Below are 18,800 nucleotides of genomic sequence, written 5' to 3'. Positions count from 1 at the left end.
GAGCTTGTAGGTCTGCTATTTTCCCATAGTGCTCAGTGCTGTAATCGGGCTGTAATGTTGTAGGGGTTGGGGTGGCTGAAATCTCGCGTGGGTTCCCGGCCAATAGGACCAATAGGACAATAGGAGCCATCATGGTGGCTATCGCGAGAGCAGGGTAGGTGAAGCCAGTGCCGTCCACTCGCACAGCGTTTCTGTCACATGAACAGGAGGAGGCAAGAGGGGAGGCAGCGAGCAGCAGGACATTTGACAGTTTTTTGACAGTTGGCCGTTGCTCCTTTCAGGTAAGAACACCATTACAGGACTGTCTGGCGTTAACGACGTGACAACCGATACGTGTGAGCATGTAAAACATTATTATATCACACCAGGAATGATGACAGTGAGTGTGTGTGCTTTTCTGCTGTCGCCTCTCTGCGTCTTGAGGCTGCAGAAAGGAACACAATCTTTTGGAAGGTTTTTTCTTGTTTGTTTCTCTGTCGTTGCCCCCGGCCGGTCAACTAGCTTGTGTTGTTTGTTTACTGCAGCAACGTAAAAAAAAGCTAGTTTGCTTTAATTTATTTGTCTTTTTCTAACGTGCTGTCATGTATTATTTCCCTTGGTAAACAAACAGACACAGGCGAGCTGTCCCGGGGAGTCCAGTCCTCCTCCTCCTGAGTCCTGCTGCTGCCGTGGTGGAAAAAGTACTTGTGCGTCGTCCGGACCGTGCAGACATCAGCTGGGCCCTGCTGTGGCCCCTGAAGTCCCCTGGGAATGACACTCATGGAATAATTGTTTTTCGTCGCCACAGTAATAATATTTATACAAAAAATAAAACCTGGGGTAGAGACGGAGCTTCAGAGGAGGGCCATTTTCACGCTATTTTATCTTTTTGCGGAAGGATTTTGACAATGTGGATTGTAAAGTCCAGGGGTGGAGATGTAACTCGTCAGTCATAATGATGAGGAATCCGGAGGAGAACTGACACCTGTGTGTGTGTGTACTACAGCCAGTGTGCGTGTAGGTGCACGCATCGAGCACCATGGCATCCAATGAGAGATTGTACGAGGTCTGGACGCTCTATCTCAACAAGGTAAACACACTTCTCAGTAGTGGCCCTGGCCTGAACATGTAATGGCCGATTTGTTTACATTGCCATGGAAATGTCTTCTAATGGATAGCATTTTATGGCACAGAGGACAACCCTGGGTGTTGATCACAGGTCCATTTGGTTACATTTGTACAGCTGACAGTCTCACAGAGGTTATGCTTCTCTGGTCTTCATATTTCATTCTTCTGACAGGATGAGCTCAGTGCAGTTGCACCATGGCGTGGAAATGTTTCCAACAGGTTCTCAGGGTATTTGTAGAGGAGGGGGAGTTTAGTTTGGTAGCCTAAGAGATTTAAACGGCAGGCAGTGGGGGGAAAATCTACACGCATGCAACATAAGTAGCACATATATTTGTGTCAGTCTGCAAAAACAATTTATGCTAGCTCTGCCCCTCTCTGTTATTGTGGTGGGCCAGCTGCCACAATGGTGTCTGATGGGGATGAAGTACACACATTTATTTTGGAAAGGAGGGCACAATCATAATCATATTGACAATGCAAATCTGAAGTGAATTTAGACAAAAATAACTGACACATTTGGCTGATCCTTTAAATGCTGATATCTCTTCAAGTGGTGCCAACTTACTTGTGGAAGGAAACATTTTTTGATGGATTATCGAACTATGTGCTATTACAGTAGCTTAGATTGTGGGCAGGGGGGAGGGGTGGCACTGCCACTACACCAGTTTATGACAATGTGAAACTTGCACTGAGTTAAGGACCTGTGTTGATTCGCATCATGTCCTTTATCTATCTGTCTTTACAGTTTATCTTTGCCCTCCGAAGAAGACTGTTTGTTTTCTACTTCACTTTTTCAAAATAACAAATGAACACAACTTTAACTCACCTAGACAACAAGCAACACATTACATTTGCATTCATTTCGTGTTGAGAAATGTTAGAATGAATGAATGGGGAGATACACTATGGATGGGTGTGTATGGGAAGAACTTGGCACTAGTGTCTACTCTACAGCTTGGTGAGTGATACCCTGGGGGAGACAGCTTGCCTTGAGTCAGCTCCTGGGCCCATTTAATTCACTCGGTGATAAAACATACACACAATCCTGGGCGTCCAATCAAAACGGCCTGCCTGAGCTGCTCCTCACGTGAGCCGTGCTGCAGTAACACACTTACCCACTGTAATCCCTCACCGTAACACACACACGCACACGCACGCACACATACACTTGTGTGCACGCGCGGATACCCAAGCCCCTTGTGAGTTGCCCCATGAAAACAAAGCTGCTGGCCATAAGGTACGGATATAAGAATGAATGATACTTCCTCAGAAAGCCTACGTTTACTGACACAGATGGTCATGGTGGTACACACACACACACACACACACACACACACACACACACACACACACACACAAGCACACAATCATTTTTGAAATGCCATATTTTGGGCTGAGCTCTGGGAAACTAAGTATACATCATGATTCATGCATAACTACAGTAACTCTTAAAAGGCTATTCCACCAATGCAACTCCTGTTAACAAAACCGTTTCACTGCCAATCCACACCAATGCAGTTCCTTGCTAACGCCATTTGGGATAATGGTTGCTTGTACTTGTATGTTGCAAGGAGTTGCATCGCGAATCATTGGTGTGGTGGACTGGCCTTTAACCCCAGTCCTACACTAACCTCCAAATGCCCAATCCTAGTCTTTTACGAAGTGTGGAGGGAAATTGTCACATACACACACACACACACACACACACACACACACACACACACACACACACACACACACACACACACACACACACACACACACACCACTGACTGATACACGCACATTCACATCATCATGCATGTGAAAGATGATGTTGGTGCTACAGTACATAACAAGTAAGTGTGTAAACACACCACTACTTCTTGTACACTCTTCTCATAGTCTTGGGAGAAAAGGCAATGAACATGCGTACACACTGCTTTTGTTCTGGGAGGGTTGTGCGTATTTGCACTGATGAAACAATATACTCTCTGGGTCTGAAGAATGGGCACCTTGTACACTTACTTGTATACAGAAGCGATTCTGGGATCCATTTGTTTATTTTTAAATTAGGGGATTTCCCCAATTGTAATTCCTACAGATTAAATGCTGACCAGTTGCCCTCAATTAGATTAAACTGTCTGCCGTTTTAGTTGTTGTTTTTCTTTGTGCCAAAGGGCAACTTTTGAATCAAACAAATGCACTACAGTTTTCTGTTTAGCTTACGTTTCTCAGCTGGTGCTTTGGATTGCTGAGGGCAGAACTTCAAACAGCCAATAAGACTTCAGGAGGGACAGATGCCCCTGTGATCTCACCCCTGGCTCTACTTGTGTTGAGGTCTCTTTTTTGTTGTGAGCAGGCACTATTAGCTACAGCTAAGTGTTCTCTCTACTGTTTGGTGTGTGTGTGTGTGTAATACATGTAGTCTTGGCCTATATCGCAGTGGGCCAGTTATCCATTGACATATCGTAGTACAGAGCCTATGAGTTAACACTGCTATTATTAACAGTCAGACAGTAACCCCACTCTTTTGTAGTAGGGTTACATTTTAATAATGAAATTAAACTGCATATACGCTCCAGCGGTGGCTGGAGGCTACTAGGTTACATGACAAAAGGCAGTCATAGTAAAATTGTGACAATATGAAAGAGGAAGAGTTTGTTTACCGTCGAAGCTCTGGACCACATCATGCCGTATCAAATGATCACGTACATGGATCTTCACGTGAGCAGAGGAATTGATTATGTGACATCACAGAGGATTTGCCAAGAAGAAACGTCACTTCTTCCTGGGTATGACAGCCCTTTGACCAGTCACAAGTAACGTTATTGAAGAGCCTGAAAAAGATTGTTGGAAGGAAACAAAAGAAATCCACATTTGGGACAATTATGAAAGCCAATGTTCCCCTTTAGTGGCGAAAGGTGTCAATTAGGGCTGTCACAATTATTACATAATCGGCTAATCGCAATTATTTGACATAATCGCAATGATTTTTCATAATCACAATCAAATCGTTAGTCGCAATTATTTGAGTGTCAATTAATCGTCATGTAAAATATTTGTGACAGCCCTAGTGACATTGCAGGGCAGGCGTTAATAGCCATTGTAGAAGTCAACGGTTTTAAAATTATAATATGATGAAGCGTGTGTGTGTGTGCGTGTGTGTGTGTGTGCGTGTGCGTGTGTGGGAATAAGGGTTGCTGGGATACATTTGTCAGTAAGGAGAACTTGCAGTCACATGTGCTGCATCAGCTCAGGAATGTTGGTGTGTGTGAGGCCCATGGCTTCGGCATGTCTGCACTGAAGACCCCCTTTCTCCCCTGACACAGGGTTCCTTGTGTCAGACCTCCAGGGTCACAGTGTTGAGCTCTTTTCAAACTCAAGCCCAGCATGTTTGACTCTCTATCGTCATTATTTGTGGCATCGCTCCACTGGGTGCTAAACTCTTTTTTTTCTATATCATGTTATTTTGTAACCAGTTCTTTCACCCAGTGCCAATTGCCTATTGTAATCCTGGGCTCTGCACTCCCTCTGCCGTGCCTGGGTAGACAACGGACTGACCTCATGCTTCCTTCTATGCATGAGTAGTCCAAGTTGCTTCTTTTCACCTGACAGGGGGGATATCTCCGTTTTGGACGTAGCGCGTGGAAGGAAGGGATGGTCCGATCAGGTTTTTTGGAACCGATCACCGAGCACCGATCACAAAAGTTTGATCACCCGATCCCGATCAATCACCGATCCGATCAAGTTATTATTTATATTTTCTAAATGTTAATGTTTTAACTTTATTTCATTCATTCACTCATGAATTCATTTATATATTTGCCTTATAGTTATTTACCAGCATTACTATATATTTATTATCATAGCAGTAACTAATTATTCCTTCAGCACTGTGGAAATCAATACCCCAAAATGGCCTCAAGTGGGCATACTGAACGGCTGGTTGATCAGATGCACCGATCCGATCGGATCGGTGAATTTACCTTTTGATCTAAACCACCGATTATCGCCGATCATGTTTTGATTGGCCCGATCCGATCCATTGCCGATTGATCGGTAACATCTCTAGAAGGAACACATTATTCCAACCAGTTCCTTTCCCCTCTATCAGGTGCCCCGGCTGGCTAGGGGGAGGCATTATAGAGACCAGGATTACTGCATGTTTTTGTGAGGGTATCTACCCTAGGAGACTGGGTGCTACATTGACAAAAAAGAGGAATGGACGAGGAGCTAGAGGTGCAACACAGAGCTGTGTTTGAACTCCTCAGGTTTTGATAAGGCTTACGATTTTGTGGCTTGCACACAAACACGTTTAGTTAAGTTTAGTTACAGTTAAGCCGTCCCACTCCCCTTGTTCTCTTTATGACAAGCATCAGACAACAGTAGGTTGGCTAACCTAGCATTACCACTTTGGCATAGCCTGCCCTGCAGGCACCAACAAGGGGAAAAGTCCAAAGTACCTCACAATGTGGGTTTGTTCCTGCGCTTTTCCTTCTCGCTCTCTCGTCTTTCCTTCCTTCAAGTGTAATTATTAACAGAGCCATAGAGACTAGACAACGACATAAATGGTGGCAGAGGTTAACAGGTGAGGTGGAGCCTGCCAGTCAGTCAGGCAGGCGATGATTTGTCCGTTGTTGACAGTATGGAGCGTTACAAGAAGCGTCAGGCCATGCTTGGAGAACCTGTTCACCCAGCTCTGTGTGGCAGACCAGCCATTGTGTGCTGCCTGACATGACACCCAATTCATGTCACGAGTCACAACGCTGAATCATTGCTTGCTTATCTCTAACATTAATTTTAATGTATTCAGTTCCCTAAAACAACAGTAGTACACACTAGCAGCAGCATCCCCACCCCCCCCCGCGCTATTGTCTCAACTGTCAGTTACGCTGAGACTTAGCGGTTACAAGTACTTGAAGTAGTGCAAGTCTCAGTGTTGTAATTAATAACAGTGTTCATGTCACTTAATCAAGCTGCCAGTCAGCCGGGGTTTGCTGTGCTATTAGTCTGTTGACAAGCAGGGAGGAAATGAGTAGGTGTGAAGTAAAGGGGCTAAATGTAGGTGAAGTGTCTGTGGTGTTGGTGAATGTAGAACTGCTAAGTGCTAAAAGCGAGAACAGAGATAGGTGGTCTCTGAGGACGGGGCGTGGATTGCAGAGGCACACACTGGTCCAGCACCGCCACCCAGGCATCTCAGGGGCGAGAGGTCGCAGACGGCAGCTAAGACCATTACGTAACTGCCTGGCGATCCTCTTAGGCGCCTGTCATTAGGTCCATGCCGGAGCCCTTGCCCCACGCAAAGGGAGACGCGTTGTTTACGGCGGGCAGAACGTTGCTGCCACAGCACCTACATGAAGCCCCTCCCTCAGACCGGAACAGTCGGTGTTTGGAGTCGCTGTTCTGAGAATGTTTTCCATCAAAGGCCTGTTTCTACTACAATTCCATGGATGACTAATTGAATCGCTGCCTAGAATTCATACTTCTCTCCTACACATCCTTCCCCACTGGGATCATTAAAGTCCTGCCTATCTCTAACCCCCTTAGATCTCAACAACTCAGAAAATGGCCCTGTATATTTAACCCAGCAGTAGTTTTTAGAGCTTAACAATGTATTTAAACCCTGCCAAATGGTACGTCAGTGCTCCTCTTTTTCTTTACTGTCCGCAAACCAGGGTTCTCTGCTGGGGATTAGCACATGATGATCTGGGCCTATTTTACTCCACCACTGGATAAGACTCAAACGATTCAGTCAAATTAACACAGCCATAAAAGCCTGCCTTTATGAGACCCTGGAAAGTCGGGGGTAAATCGGAGGAAGAGAGTAGACGGATTAAGTGAGAAATAAAAAAGAAAAGGGGGGGGGGGGTATGGTGTGAGCTGGGAATGACGAAGGAGAAAGTGCTGCGGTTTTGCATATTTACCCAAGTAGATTACTCAGGTCTTTTTTTCCGGCTTTGTCATTTGTTTCCTAGTTGCGGTCTAATCTTCACAGTCTCTCTCTCTCTCTCTCTCTCTCTCTCTCTCTCTCTCTCTCTCTCTCTCTCTCTCTCTCTCTCTCTTACAGATACATAGTCAGACAAGCTCACTCTGTTTTATGCACTGGCATGCAAACTTTGTTCCCTCAGGCTAGCTTTCTCTCTCTCACTCTCCATGGCCTTCCGTTTTCTTCACACTCATTCGTCTTCTCTCTGTCTGTCTTTATTTCTGTCTGTCTTGCCCTCCTTGGCTTCTGATTCTCTCTGTGCTATGAATACCTCCAGAATAACAATGATGTCATTCAGATTTGGTGTCGGCCACGCCTGTTGTGGTTTTAGCCCCTCCCCCACAGCCTCTATAAATGTACACCCTTGCTGGTGACATCATCACATAGGGGACACCGGGGGTGACAGGCAGTGATTGTGGGCTGGAGGGCAGCCCTGACGCCGATCAGCCAAATGAACTGGGCCTAAAAAAACGCAAGGGAGGGGCGAGCCTCTTAAACATTGCGGTTTTGGTGGCTCTGTGCCATTGCTGGCCTTCACCACCAAACTAAAATAGGTCAGCCACAGCAGACATCTAACTGACCTGGCCTGCTGACTGACCGCCCGACTGACCACGCCTGTCTGGGAGGGCGGGGCATTAGAGCGTCTAGTCGACATAAGACCAGACTGCAGCAAATCGCAGCTGAACAACGGTTGGCTCTGTTTAAGAATAAGAGGGCATCTTTATGTTTACTGTGCCACTCTTACCCCCAGTGAAGGGTCATGGACACTTTGAGAGGACGCATTGAGGACTTATTCGGTTGTCATTCTGTTATGAGATTGTTACTCAACCACCAGACAGTGGTGCCACCCCCCCACAACATAGCTGATCCAGAAACAGTGGCACCTGTCAGATCAGAGTGAGCCAGATGATGTATGGGACCCAGTAGAATAGGTTGACGCTTGCTATGTTAGAGGGCCCATATATAAATTGTCGGAGTGACGCATCATTGCGGCTGCCAATTGGCAGGGGTAATGCCTCGCAGGGGTAATGCCTCTCAACGTATATACATGCATGTCTACTGTAGCAGGAGGTCTCTCCACATTTAAAATTGATTATTTTGAGTATAATATAATATATAATCTTAATAATATAAAGATTTATATAAAGTATAATAATCGCCAAGAAAATAATTGACAGTTAACTTGCAGCCCTAGACTAAATCAGCATTTCTCCAAATGGTGACCCAGACACCAAAGACGTCACAAGGGCTGTCACTCCTCCTAGCCATCTGTCATTGGGGATCTTCATTTAGAAAAGGGAAGTTTATTGATCCGTGTTGCTGAGGAGGACGTTGGTAACTCTCCAAATGTCAACCTAAACGGATATTTAATGATATGGACTTGGCTAAGTGCTTAATGCGGTAATTGATAAAATGCTGGAATATGCATATTAACACTTGGGATGCCATAGTTTTGTCATAACTATGGCATCCCATGCATCTTTCCTATTGTTTTTAACTGATGTTCGGTGGCGGAGTGCACGCACCGTGTGCACGTTGTGCGTGTGGCGGCCCTCGTTCACGGCCGCTCACCGTCTTGTCTTTCACACGGAGAAGAAAAACATACAACCACGGCGATGCATGAGTCAGCTACAGTCCAAAGAACATGGCGTGTCTTTCTTGACCAAACGAGCAATGGGGGATAAACAAAGAGAGAAAGCCATTTTACTGAGCCCAGATATAGAATGGATGTGAATGAGGAAATGGAGTCGATCAGGAGCTGCTTTCACGAAGCATCATGGGATATGATTTTTTTTTTCACTCACCAGTGTCCTTCCGCAGCACCTGGTTACCTGGTAACCATGGTAACCAGCTAACACCTCCCTGGACGTGATAATGGGGCCGTGGCGCTGCACTGTGCTATTATCACGTTCCTGGACGTTTTAGGTGTCCGAAGTGTTAAGCAGGATCACATGCACTTGCTTGGTGAACAAGGTGACACATAAGGGGGGGGGGGGGGTGTACATAAATTCTCTATTCCACTGCTAACGAGAACAGATATACGGTGTAGAATCAGTTTAGAGCTGTTAAAAAAGAGACATCAAAGAGCACGCCATGCTGTGCAGTGTACTTCTCATTCGAGTAGTCGGAAGGAATGAATGAGCACCATGGATGGCTTTTCTATTGGAGGCTTGGCGAGTTAGCCGCTGTTATTATGAGAAAATAACCACACTTAAGGGAGGGTAAACGGCTCCCCTTCACTGTCTTGTGGTTGTTTTCTCATAACTGACTTTCTCCCAGTGCATTATCCATTACTTGAATTATGATTCTGGCTAGCAAGTCGAGAGCAAGTGACTCTATTTTGCTTTGCCACAAACACGCACGCACACGCACGCACACGCACACACACACACACACACACACACACACACACACACACACACACACACACACACACACACACACACACACACACACACTGGGTGTGTGTAGGGGTCAGTAATGGAGGCCTAGAATAAACAGCGTCCTGCTGTAAAACCAGGGCGTGTCCCTCCCTGCCACAGTCCCAGGTCCTCAATGGGCATCTGTGCTCTGAGACATGCTGCCTGCCACCCACTAAAAGAGGGCATTCTCTGACACTTTACACACACACACACACACACACACACACACACACACACACACACACACACACACACACACACACACACACACGTAAAGTACATATACTTACTTATAATGTACTTAAGTACAATTTTGAGGTATTTGTACTTTACTTGAGTATTTCCAATACTTTTACTTCTACTCCACTACATCTCAGATCCAAATACTGTACTTTTACTCCACTACATTTATTTGAAAACTTTAGTTAGCCTACTAGTTACTTTGCAGATGCAAATTATAAAACACACATAAACCACTTTAGCCCTATTTTATACCTACTGTAGGCTATTTGAAAATAGCAGATCTACAAGCTCACACGCGTTGTGACCTTGTAGATCTGCTATTTTCAAACATTTTATACTTTTACTTTTGGTACTTTAACTTTTTCTCAGCCTGATCTCACTTTTACACAATTATAAGGTGTTCTCAGCCTGATCTCACTTTTACACAATTATAAGGTGTTCTCAGCCTGATCTCACTTTTACACAATTATAGCTAAGGTGTTCTCAGCCAGATCTCATTTTTACACACTTTTACACAATAGGTCATTAAAAATGAAATAAATGATAATGATCGGGAAAAAAAAATAGCTAGGCTAATGACATTTTTGCCATGGATTGTACACACAGAGATGATCACATGCACCCCCATCGATGTGCACGGATCCTGCACGCGAAACGCACGGGTGGAAAGACGACTCGGCCAAAATCCCCACTATATGCCAATGCGGATCCAGATATTTATGGTGATTTTATGACCGTGGGATCGAAAAAAAGAAGGAAAAAACGGCGTCCAAGAAGGAGGGGGGGCGGGCTGATGTTTATAAACATAATATCAGATCATAATACAATATTAGAAATTTCCGGCTAGTCCACAGACAAGCCATTCTGACCAGGCTATGAAAGAGTTAAGTACATTTTGATGACAATACTTTCATACTTTTACTCAAGTACATTTTTAATTCCATACTTTTACTTGTAACAGAGTATTGCTATATTGCAGTATTGATAATTTTACTTAAAAAAATGTGAGTACTTTTTCCACCACTGACAGCCACCCACTAAAGGCATTCTCTGACACTTGACACACGCACACACGCACGCACGCACGCACGCACGCACACACACACACACACACACACACACACACACACACACACACACACACACACACACACACACACACACACACACACACCAGTCATTTGCTATGCTGCCACAAACGTGTTCACTCCCTTCATACAAGCTGTTAGCCCAAATCTCTGGTTTCTGTCTCTTCCTTTGTCTCGCTTTCTCCTCCATTCTTTTCACCCTCTCTCTTATTATCAACATCCTTTCCTGTTTACTCCTTTACCTCTCTCTCTCTCTCTCTCTCTCTCTCTCTCTCTCTCTCTCTCTCTCTCTCATACTATCTACATTCACATGCCGTACAGCAGGGGTTCCCAAACTTTTTTGTCTCAGGGCACCCCATACATATTTTTCACTCCCAGCACCTTATATTTATAGCATATTGTCGTTGTCGGGTGGAAACCTTTTATGTCCAAAATCGTTAGTTTTGTATTTATCATCTATAAAATGTAATAAACTAGTGAAAACAGCAGATCTACAAGCACACAATGCCTCGCACCTCGAGGCGTTGTGTGCTTGTAGATCAGCTGTTTCACTAGTTTTGTGCGACAGTCTTGTATGATGAAGCAGGGATTTGCTTTACCAAAAGACTACACATTTGAAACTTGGAGATACAAGGTTTCTGCCCGACTGACCATATTTTAGTGATTATTTTGCGAGGAAAACGTTGAGATAATAGCCATTTTGGTTAGAACTGACTGAAAATAACTTTGTACTTCAAGTGTAAAATGATACTAAATATTTTTTCAAGTGTCTAAATAAATTCCAAATATTATCAAATGATTTCACGGCACCCCTGGACTGCCGTCACGGCACCCCAGGGTGCCCCGTCTGAAAACCACTGCCGTACAGACCACACAGTAAAATAAAATGCAGTGTTCGGGACCATTTAATTTTCCTGTGCATGGGACAGGTCGTGTTACACTTAACTGTGGATCTGTGTTTATTATACGTGTGTAGTCCTGCCCAGTAATGGTTAAAAAGTATTTCATCATTCATGTATCCATCCGTGGTCGCACAGACGGGAAACACGTATGCAAGGACTAGCATGAACAAAACAAGACATGATTCACATGTGGCTGTCATCCAGTCCAACTAGATATGTCTACGTTTCTATACAGTATTTCATATTGCTTTATGTTCGCACGCACGCACGCACGCACGCACGCACGCACGCACGCACGCACGCACGCACGCACGCACGCACGCACGCACGCACGCACGCACGCACGCACACACACACACACACACACACACACACACACACACACACACACACACACACACACACACACACACACACACACACACACAGGGTCCCAGGCTTGTTCTGGTGACCTCACTGTGAATTCCACAGTGCTGGCAGGGTTCCTCTGTTCTGGCCGGTTCCCATTCTGACACGCAGACAGAAGCCCTCGACAGCAGCACCACTGACTCTCTCTCTCTCTCTCACACACACACACACACACACACACACACACACACACACACACACACACACACACACACACACACACACACACACACACAGGACACATTATCGCTGCTCTCCCTCTGATGTGAGCTTTTCAAAGTTTCCTTTTTTAAAAGGTTTTGTTTTTACATGGCTGCTTTTTAACACTTCGCCAGCCAAAATAGAATGGTGGTTGGTAGATTAGCCGTGAAATTTCTATTATTGTATTGTGATCTGAGACATAATATTATGTTTATAAACATGAGCCCGCCACCCCTCCTTCTTGGACCGCACCGTTGTACTTTTTTTTCCCCCCCAGGTCATTAGCTCACCGTGATTTTCTCGATCTCCGTTGGGATAGTGGTGGTTTTGGCCGAGCATCGATCTCCCTGTGCGTTTCGCGTGCGCGATCCGCGCGCATAACGATCCATGCATATAGTCCAGGAGTGACTGAACAGTCGATGTGACCACTTTGGATAGCCTAGCACCTAACACTCCAGCTCTGCTAGTGCTATTGTCTAAACAACAAGTGGGTGGGACAAAATTCCCCATTTAGGCTAACCTAGAAAAACACATTTAGTTCAAGTTTCTACCTTGTTTAGTCAAAAAGATTTGCACTTAAATAGTTTCAGCCTTGCAGTGGCGGCCATGTTGGATTTCTCAATTTTGAGCCATTTAGGAACATTTTTGAGCATTATATACAGCAAATTTGGATTCAGCATCCCTTAATACCCCTAGAACAGTTGTATATAATACATATTCACAAAATGCCTTCGGGGTTCTGATTTTCTGAAAATTGACCCTGTCTATATTACGGTTTTAACATTAAGGGGCTCCCCGTGGCTTGGAAAGGGTTGATTGTGTAGAAAATCAGTGAGGAGTGACAACAAGTGGGTGTAGAGAGGAGGTCCTAAGGTGAGAATTGAACCAAGGATGTTGATTGAGCATATTGCCACAGTATTGATAACTAAATGGTACATTTGTATTTAGGGCCTTGCCTTTATCTGAAGCGTTTTACAATGTGCATAACATTCACACACATCACACACGGTTGGTGGAGAAGGAATCAGGCTACTTATCAAGAGCAGTTCAGTGACTCGAAATTCAAGTGATGTTGAATGGGGAAAGCTTTGTTAAAAGGAATACTTTGAACAGAATAAAAACCTGAAAAAAAATAAAAAAAAACTTCTTGAAGATCTGCTGAAGGAATCTGAGGTCTTTAGAGAATAAAAGGAATGCACATAAATAACTGATGCAAGGTAGAGGTAAAGGAGAATGGCACCATGTATAGGGGGATGAGCATGAACATTGGTTCCCAAAGCGACTTAACTTTTTACTTGTATTGAGTGTAGCCCGTAGCCCGTCTTGCTCTTGAAAGAGTGCACGTCTGTAGACACTACATTGTAGTATAATCACAACCATGTTGCATCCGCTGTCCGCAGACCCTCGTTCCTGCACGGACATGGCAAGTAGAATCGTGCCTTTAAGCCAGGAACCTTGGGGACCTTCTGATTCCCAATTGGCCGCTACTGAGCCGCTGGTGCCAATTCCTGCCCCTCATAATTTCCACGTACCACAATGTATCCAGAGAAGACCGTAAGCTGAAACATTAGCCTATTTGAAGGTTTCTGCTGAGTACGTTTAATGAGCTTTGGGTTCCGTGCATTCAAACTCCAATATTGTGTTAGTGATGTCACGATTATGACATTTTACATGACGATTAAATAATTGCGATTGATCAGCTATTTCCACTATCTTTGAAAATGTTTGAAACTGATTTTTTTTTAAACGATTATGACAATTATGTCAAAAATAATTGCGATTATGTCAAATAGACGATTATGTAATAATTTTGACAGCCCTAATATTGTGTTGTATTTAATTTGTGTCCCTTTATTCCCCCAGCCAATTATTTGACCATAACCCCAACTTCATTTGAGTCCTATTCAAACTGTAACTAGATCGCTGTGTGATTTGAAGGCCACCATTGCTGGGCTTATAGTTGGAATGCTGGATGTCTTCAGGGTTTATTGTGCAAAGCAGACCGCAATAAAAATACAAATCGACAGCTGTGTAACTCTAAAACACACGGGGACAATTTTGAGCATGAAACTGAAAACCAGGCACTTTGAATTCCTGAAAATGTTTTTGGAGTTGCAGTGGTTTCGTGTGACACCGCACACAATGCACACTGTCTTCATCCGTGTCCCAGCCAAGCAGAACAATTGAGCACAACAGATGCGGGCTACACCTACTGCTATGATAGTAATCTGGTCCGTTCACCTCCTCGCTCCTCCTTGACCCAGATTAGTGTGGGAGGAGGTGACCGACCGCTCGCCCTTCCCTCTCTCTCTCCTCTAGTGAGAGATTAGCCTGGCTGGTGGGGAGATGGCTGGAATTCCTTCTGTCCGAGAGACGGAGCGAGAGAGCCATATAAAAAGAGTGCTGCGGCGTCCCCCTGTCCTCAATGTCCTGTGTGGCTGGGAGCAGGGGCCGAGTTACTAGGGCCCAAGGTGGAGGGGCCTTCAGTATTGTATACTTTAGCTATTGAAAAATAGCAGATCTACAAGCTCACAGCGCTGCTGCTATTTTTGAAAACTCGTGAAAATGTGTGCAAATCTTTGAATATGTGTATGTAACTCAAATTTTGCTTCTGGGGGGTCCCTGCCCTGGAACTAAATATTTTGAGATGGGGGTCCGTGGCCAAATACATATCTTTTTGGGGGTCCTTCACATGAAAAAGTTTGAGCACCACTGACATAGAAACTTGAAAAAAGGATTTGTCATATTCAAAGACAAATTTTCACGATTTTTCAAAAATAGCAGATCTACAAGCCGCAGCGTGGCACTCGGTGCCGCACTGTGAGCTTGTATATCTGCTGTTTTTCAATAGTTAAAGCACAAAATAGTGTGTACTAATGCGTTCCCAGTCTAACCCTCCCACAATGAAGAACATTCCTGGGGGGCCCGCAGTGAGTCCTTGTACCCAGGGCCCAGAATTTGGTGCGACACCCCTGCTGGGCACTGTTCCACCCTGCATGGTTCAGCCCGGTGCCTCTGCTCCCTGGCAGCAGACAACGCAAGCAGTCAGGGATACACAGTGCATTCCCGGGCATACCGTTTGTCAGCATTCTGAAACACATCCGACTTTAAAGGCCACAGCCGTCTGCTGCTTCCGAAAACCGTAGCTGTAGTTTCGGGGGAAGAATGCTCATCTTCCCCTTCCCCTCCTTCCTCAATGTGTGCCCTGCGCACATTCCCGGCGGCCCGAGTTGGAATTCACACCCGGAAGTGTGTTGTTACAAGTGGCAGCGGTGCCAAGCAAGGCCAACCCTCCCTGCGGGGTCTAGTTTTTTTTTTCTCTCTTCCCGCTGACTTCCCTGGCTGGGCGTTGTTCCACCAAATGGAGCAGCCAAGCAACCAGCTGCCAGTGACGTCTCTCTCCAGGGAGTAGGGATGAGACGAGATGACAATTTCATATCACGATTATTTTGACAAAATAAATCACGATTTACAATATTTTCACGATAATCAAAATCCATTATCCCGGGGCGGAACATCTGCCATAAAATAGCCGATCTACAAGCTCACAAACGCGTCGCAACAAATACATTTGATTGCGAGTGGAAAAAAAAGACTGTATCAAGTGTATTGATTGATTGATTGAAGACTTTATTAGAAGTTTGCATAGGAACAGTTCACTTTTCTAGGATCTCCTTTTAGTTGACCGTGTACCAGACTAAGCTTATTTCCATAGGAAACCATTGAAGTATCTCATATAACATTGAATGACAGACGGATAGAACACAGTACTATGCAGTAGATATAGTAAAAAAAAGTAAATAAAAATACAAGGTAAATACAGAGAAGGGTCAGGGGAGGCTGGGCTAGGTTTGTTATTGCCAGTTGCCAATGGCTGCCGACTGTAAGTGGTTTTTCAGGGTGATTTTAAAGGATGATAGGGAACCACACTCCTTTAAGGCCTTCGGTAGGGCGTTCCACATTTTGGTTGTATAGCAGAAGAATGAGTTTGACGCTTTGACCCTTTGTTTGAGTTGAATAGTTGTACACACTTGAGTTGTATATTATACAAGTGGCCAGTACCTTTTACCAATTATAGAGCGTTTAAGTGGTACCGGATATGCAGCTTGGCTAATAAAAGGTGAATTGATCCGAGTGCATGACGGAGGACAATATCACGATGAATTAAATCTCCACGATACAATTATTGTGAGTGTTTTTTATCGCGATAAACGATACTATCGCGTATCGTCCCATCCCTAGCTGCCAGTGACGTCTCTCCAGGGTAGCGCAGAATGCGGCCCGGCCTGTTTGGTCTCTCTCCAACAGGTGTGCATTTAGCACTGCCGCTTCCCCCACCCTCTACTGATAAACATCACACACACCTTCCTGTACTGTAGCCAGTTTAGACCTGGAATTATAAGACAAGGATGGGTCAGTTTCATCATCGTCAAACAATTTGCGTCTGAGAATGTCTGTGCTGGGAGACAAGCTGCAAAGTTGACAGCCACTTGACTTAAACCCTAGTTGAGAGGGTTCCCCCAGGGCTTTGTACACCAAATCTCTTTGTCGAAAATAGCCAATCAACAAACTAACAACAGATCATGCTCTTTTTGCCAAATGTTCTCCTAGTTTGCCCAGAATAGAGATGCTAGAGTTAATGTGATTAATGCAAGAATTGGCCGGTAAATGAAGATAGCCCCCCCAGGCTCCAATATGTAATAACACTAACCAACAAATAGATCGGGGGTCAGCAACCAGTGGCTCTAGAGCCGCATGCGGCTCTTTAGCGCCTCCCTAGTGGCTCCCTGGAGCTTTTTAAAAAATGTATGAAAAAGAAAAAAAAATGGGGGGAAAAAATGTCTTTTTTGTTTTAACGATTTTTTTATCGTTACTGTCGGGCAGAAACCTTGTATTTGCTTCATCATACAAGACTGACGCACAAAAGTAGTGGAAACAGCAGATCTACAAGCACACAACGCCTCGCGGTGCGAGGTGTTGTGTGCTTGTAGATCGGCTGTTTTCACTAGTTTAGTTCATTTTTTAAATGATAAATACAAAACGAAGTTTTGGACATACAAGGTTTCCACCCGACAACAACGATTTATAAGGCTTTTATAATTATTTTTTTTTGAAAATAGCAGATCTACATGCTCACAACGCCTTGCGTTGCGAGGCATTGTCAGCATGCTATTTTCACATTTCAGCCTCTAATATTTGACAAGTTGACCAATGTTTAATTTGTCATTTCACATGTATTAAAAAGTCCTTAAATTGTCACTTTAGAGATGTGCAGATAGTATACCCTCTATACACTCAAACTTTGTGTTGGTTTGTTCAATGTTGAGTGAGAAAACAATGTTTCACATTAAGTTAATCATCTGGGGACCCCCCCAAATAATTTGGGGACCCCCCTGGGGGTCCCAACCCACAGGTTGAGAACCGCTGATCTAGAAAATAAAAACATGGCACTTCATTTCACAAAGGTTGCTGACCCCTGATGTAAAGTATGAGTTTAGAATATGTTTAAATGGATAAAATGCCACCAACACACACACACACACATGCATTGCACACACACACACGCACACACACACACACACACACACACACACACACACACACACACACACACACACACACACACACACACACACACACACACACACACAATGAACACAAACACATCACATCCCTGGCCATGTAGCTCTCTCATCTGCATCTCTAATAATTTCTAATGCCTGTATGTCTGTTCCAGAGGGACCCTGACTACCTGAAGCTATGGCTGGAGATCTTCATCAGCTCCTATGAGCGCTGTCTGGATGTGGACTTTGAGAAACCACCTTCAAGGTAACATAACACACAACCTGGCTTTTAGGCCTAGAATTATTGAATGCTTTAACCAGTGGAAAGAATAGCAGATATACAAGCTCACAGCGCGGTGCCGCGCTGCGAGCTTGTAGATCTGCTATTTTTGAAAAAGTCATGAAAATGTGTGCAAATCTTTGAATATATGTATTTTCAAAGCGAACGTTTGTAAATTAAATTTTGCTTCTGGGTGGTCCCTGGAACTAAATATTTTGAGATGTGGGTCCGTGGCCAAATAAATATCATTTTGGGGGTCCTTCACCTAAAAAATAATGATACACAATAATGTGTACCCGTTCTAAATGGGTTAAAAATGAAATAAATAAATAAAAGGAAAATGCTTTCCTATTGTGAGATGTTATGAAAGCACTGTTTAATGGTGAACGTATTGTTCAATTAATCCATATTTAGGCAATGCTTCAGCTCGATCCAAACAATTCCATTATACAATAAAGGTTCAGCGTAAACAAAATATACTATTAAGACACCTCAGGGCGACATGAGCCCAATTCTTGGCCATCTGGCCAGTGATGTATATCGGACAAGTTACCCATATATGGAGACCCCTGGTACCCATATATGAAGATCCATGTTGTGTATATGGAGATATGCT

The 18,800-nt window shown here is 44.3% G+C and overlaps 1 protein-coding gene across 2 annotated transcripts in view; it reads left to right on the top strand.

Annotated features, from left to right (window-relative positions):
• Nucleotides 1–205: 205 nt before the first annotated feature.
• Nucleotides 206–18,800, top strand: part of nbeal1 (neurobeachin-like 1) — a 160,590-nt gene continuing 141,995 nt past the window's right edge. For both annotated transcript variants that reach the window (XM_080720925.1, XM_080720924.1), the window contains exons 1-3: nt 206–281; nt 611–1,069; nt 18,078–18,169. In XM_080720925.1, the coding sequence (XP_080577051.1) occupies nt 1,019–1,069; nt 18,078–18,169 (143 nt within the window). In that variant the 5' untranslated portion in view covers nt 206–281; nt 611–1,018. The remainder of the gene's footprint in view (nt 282–610; nt 1,070–18,077; nt 18,170–18,800) is intronic.

This window comes from Nannobrachium achirus (assembly GCF_963921795.1).
Source record: "Nannobrachium achirus genome assembly, chromosome: 24".
NCBI lineage: Eukaryota > Metazoa > Chordata > Actinopteri > Myctophiformes > Myctophidae > Nannobrachium > Nannobrachium achirus.
This window is presented reverse-complemented; position numbering and strand designations above follow the sequence as displayed.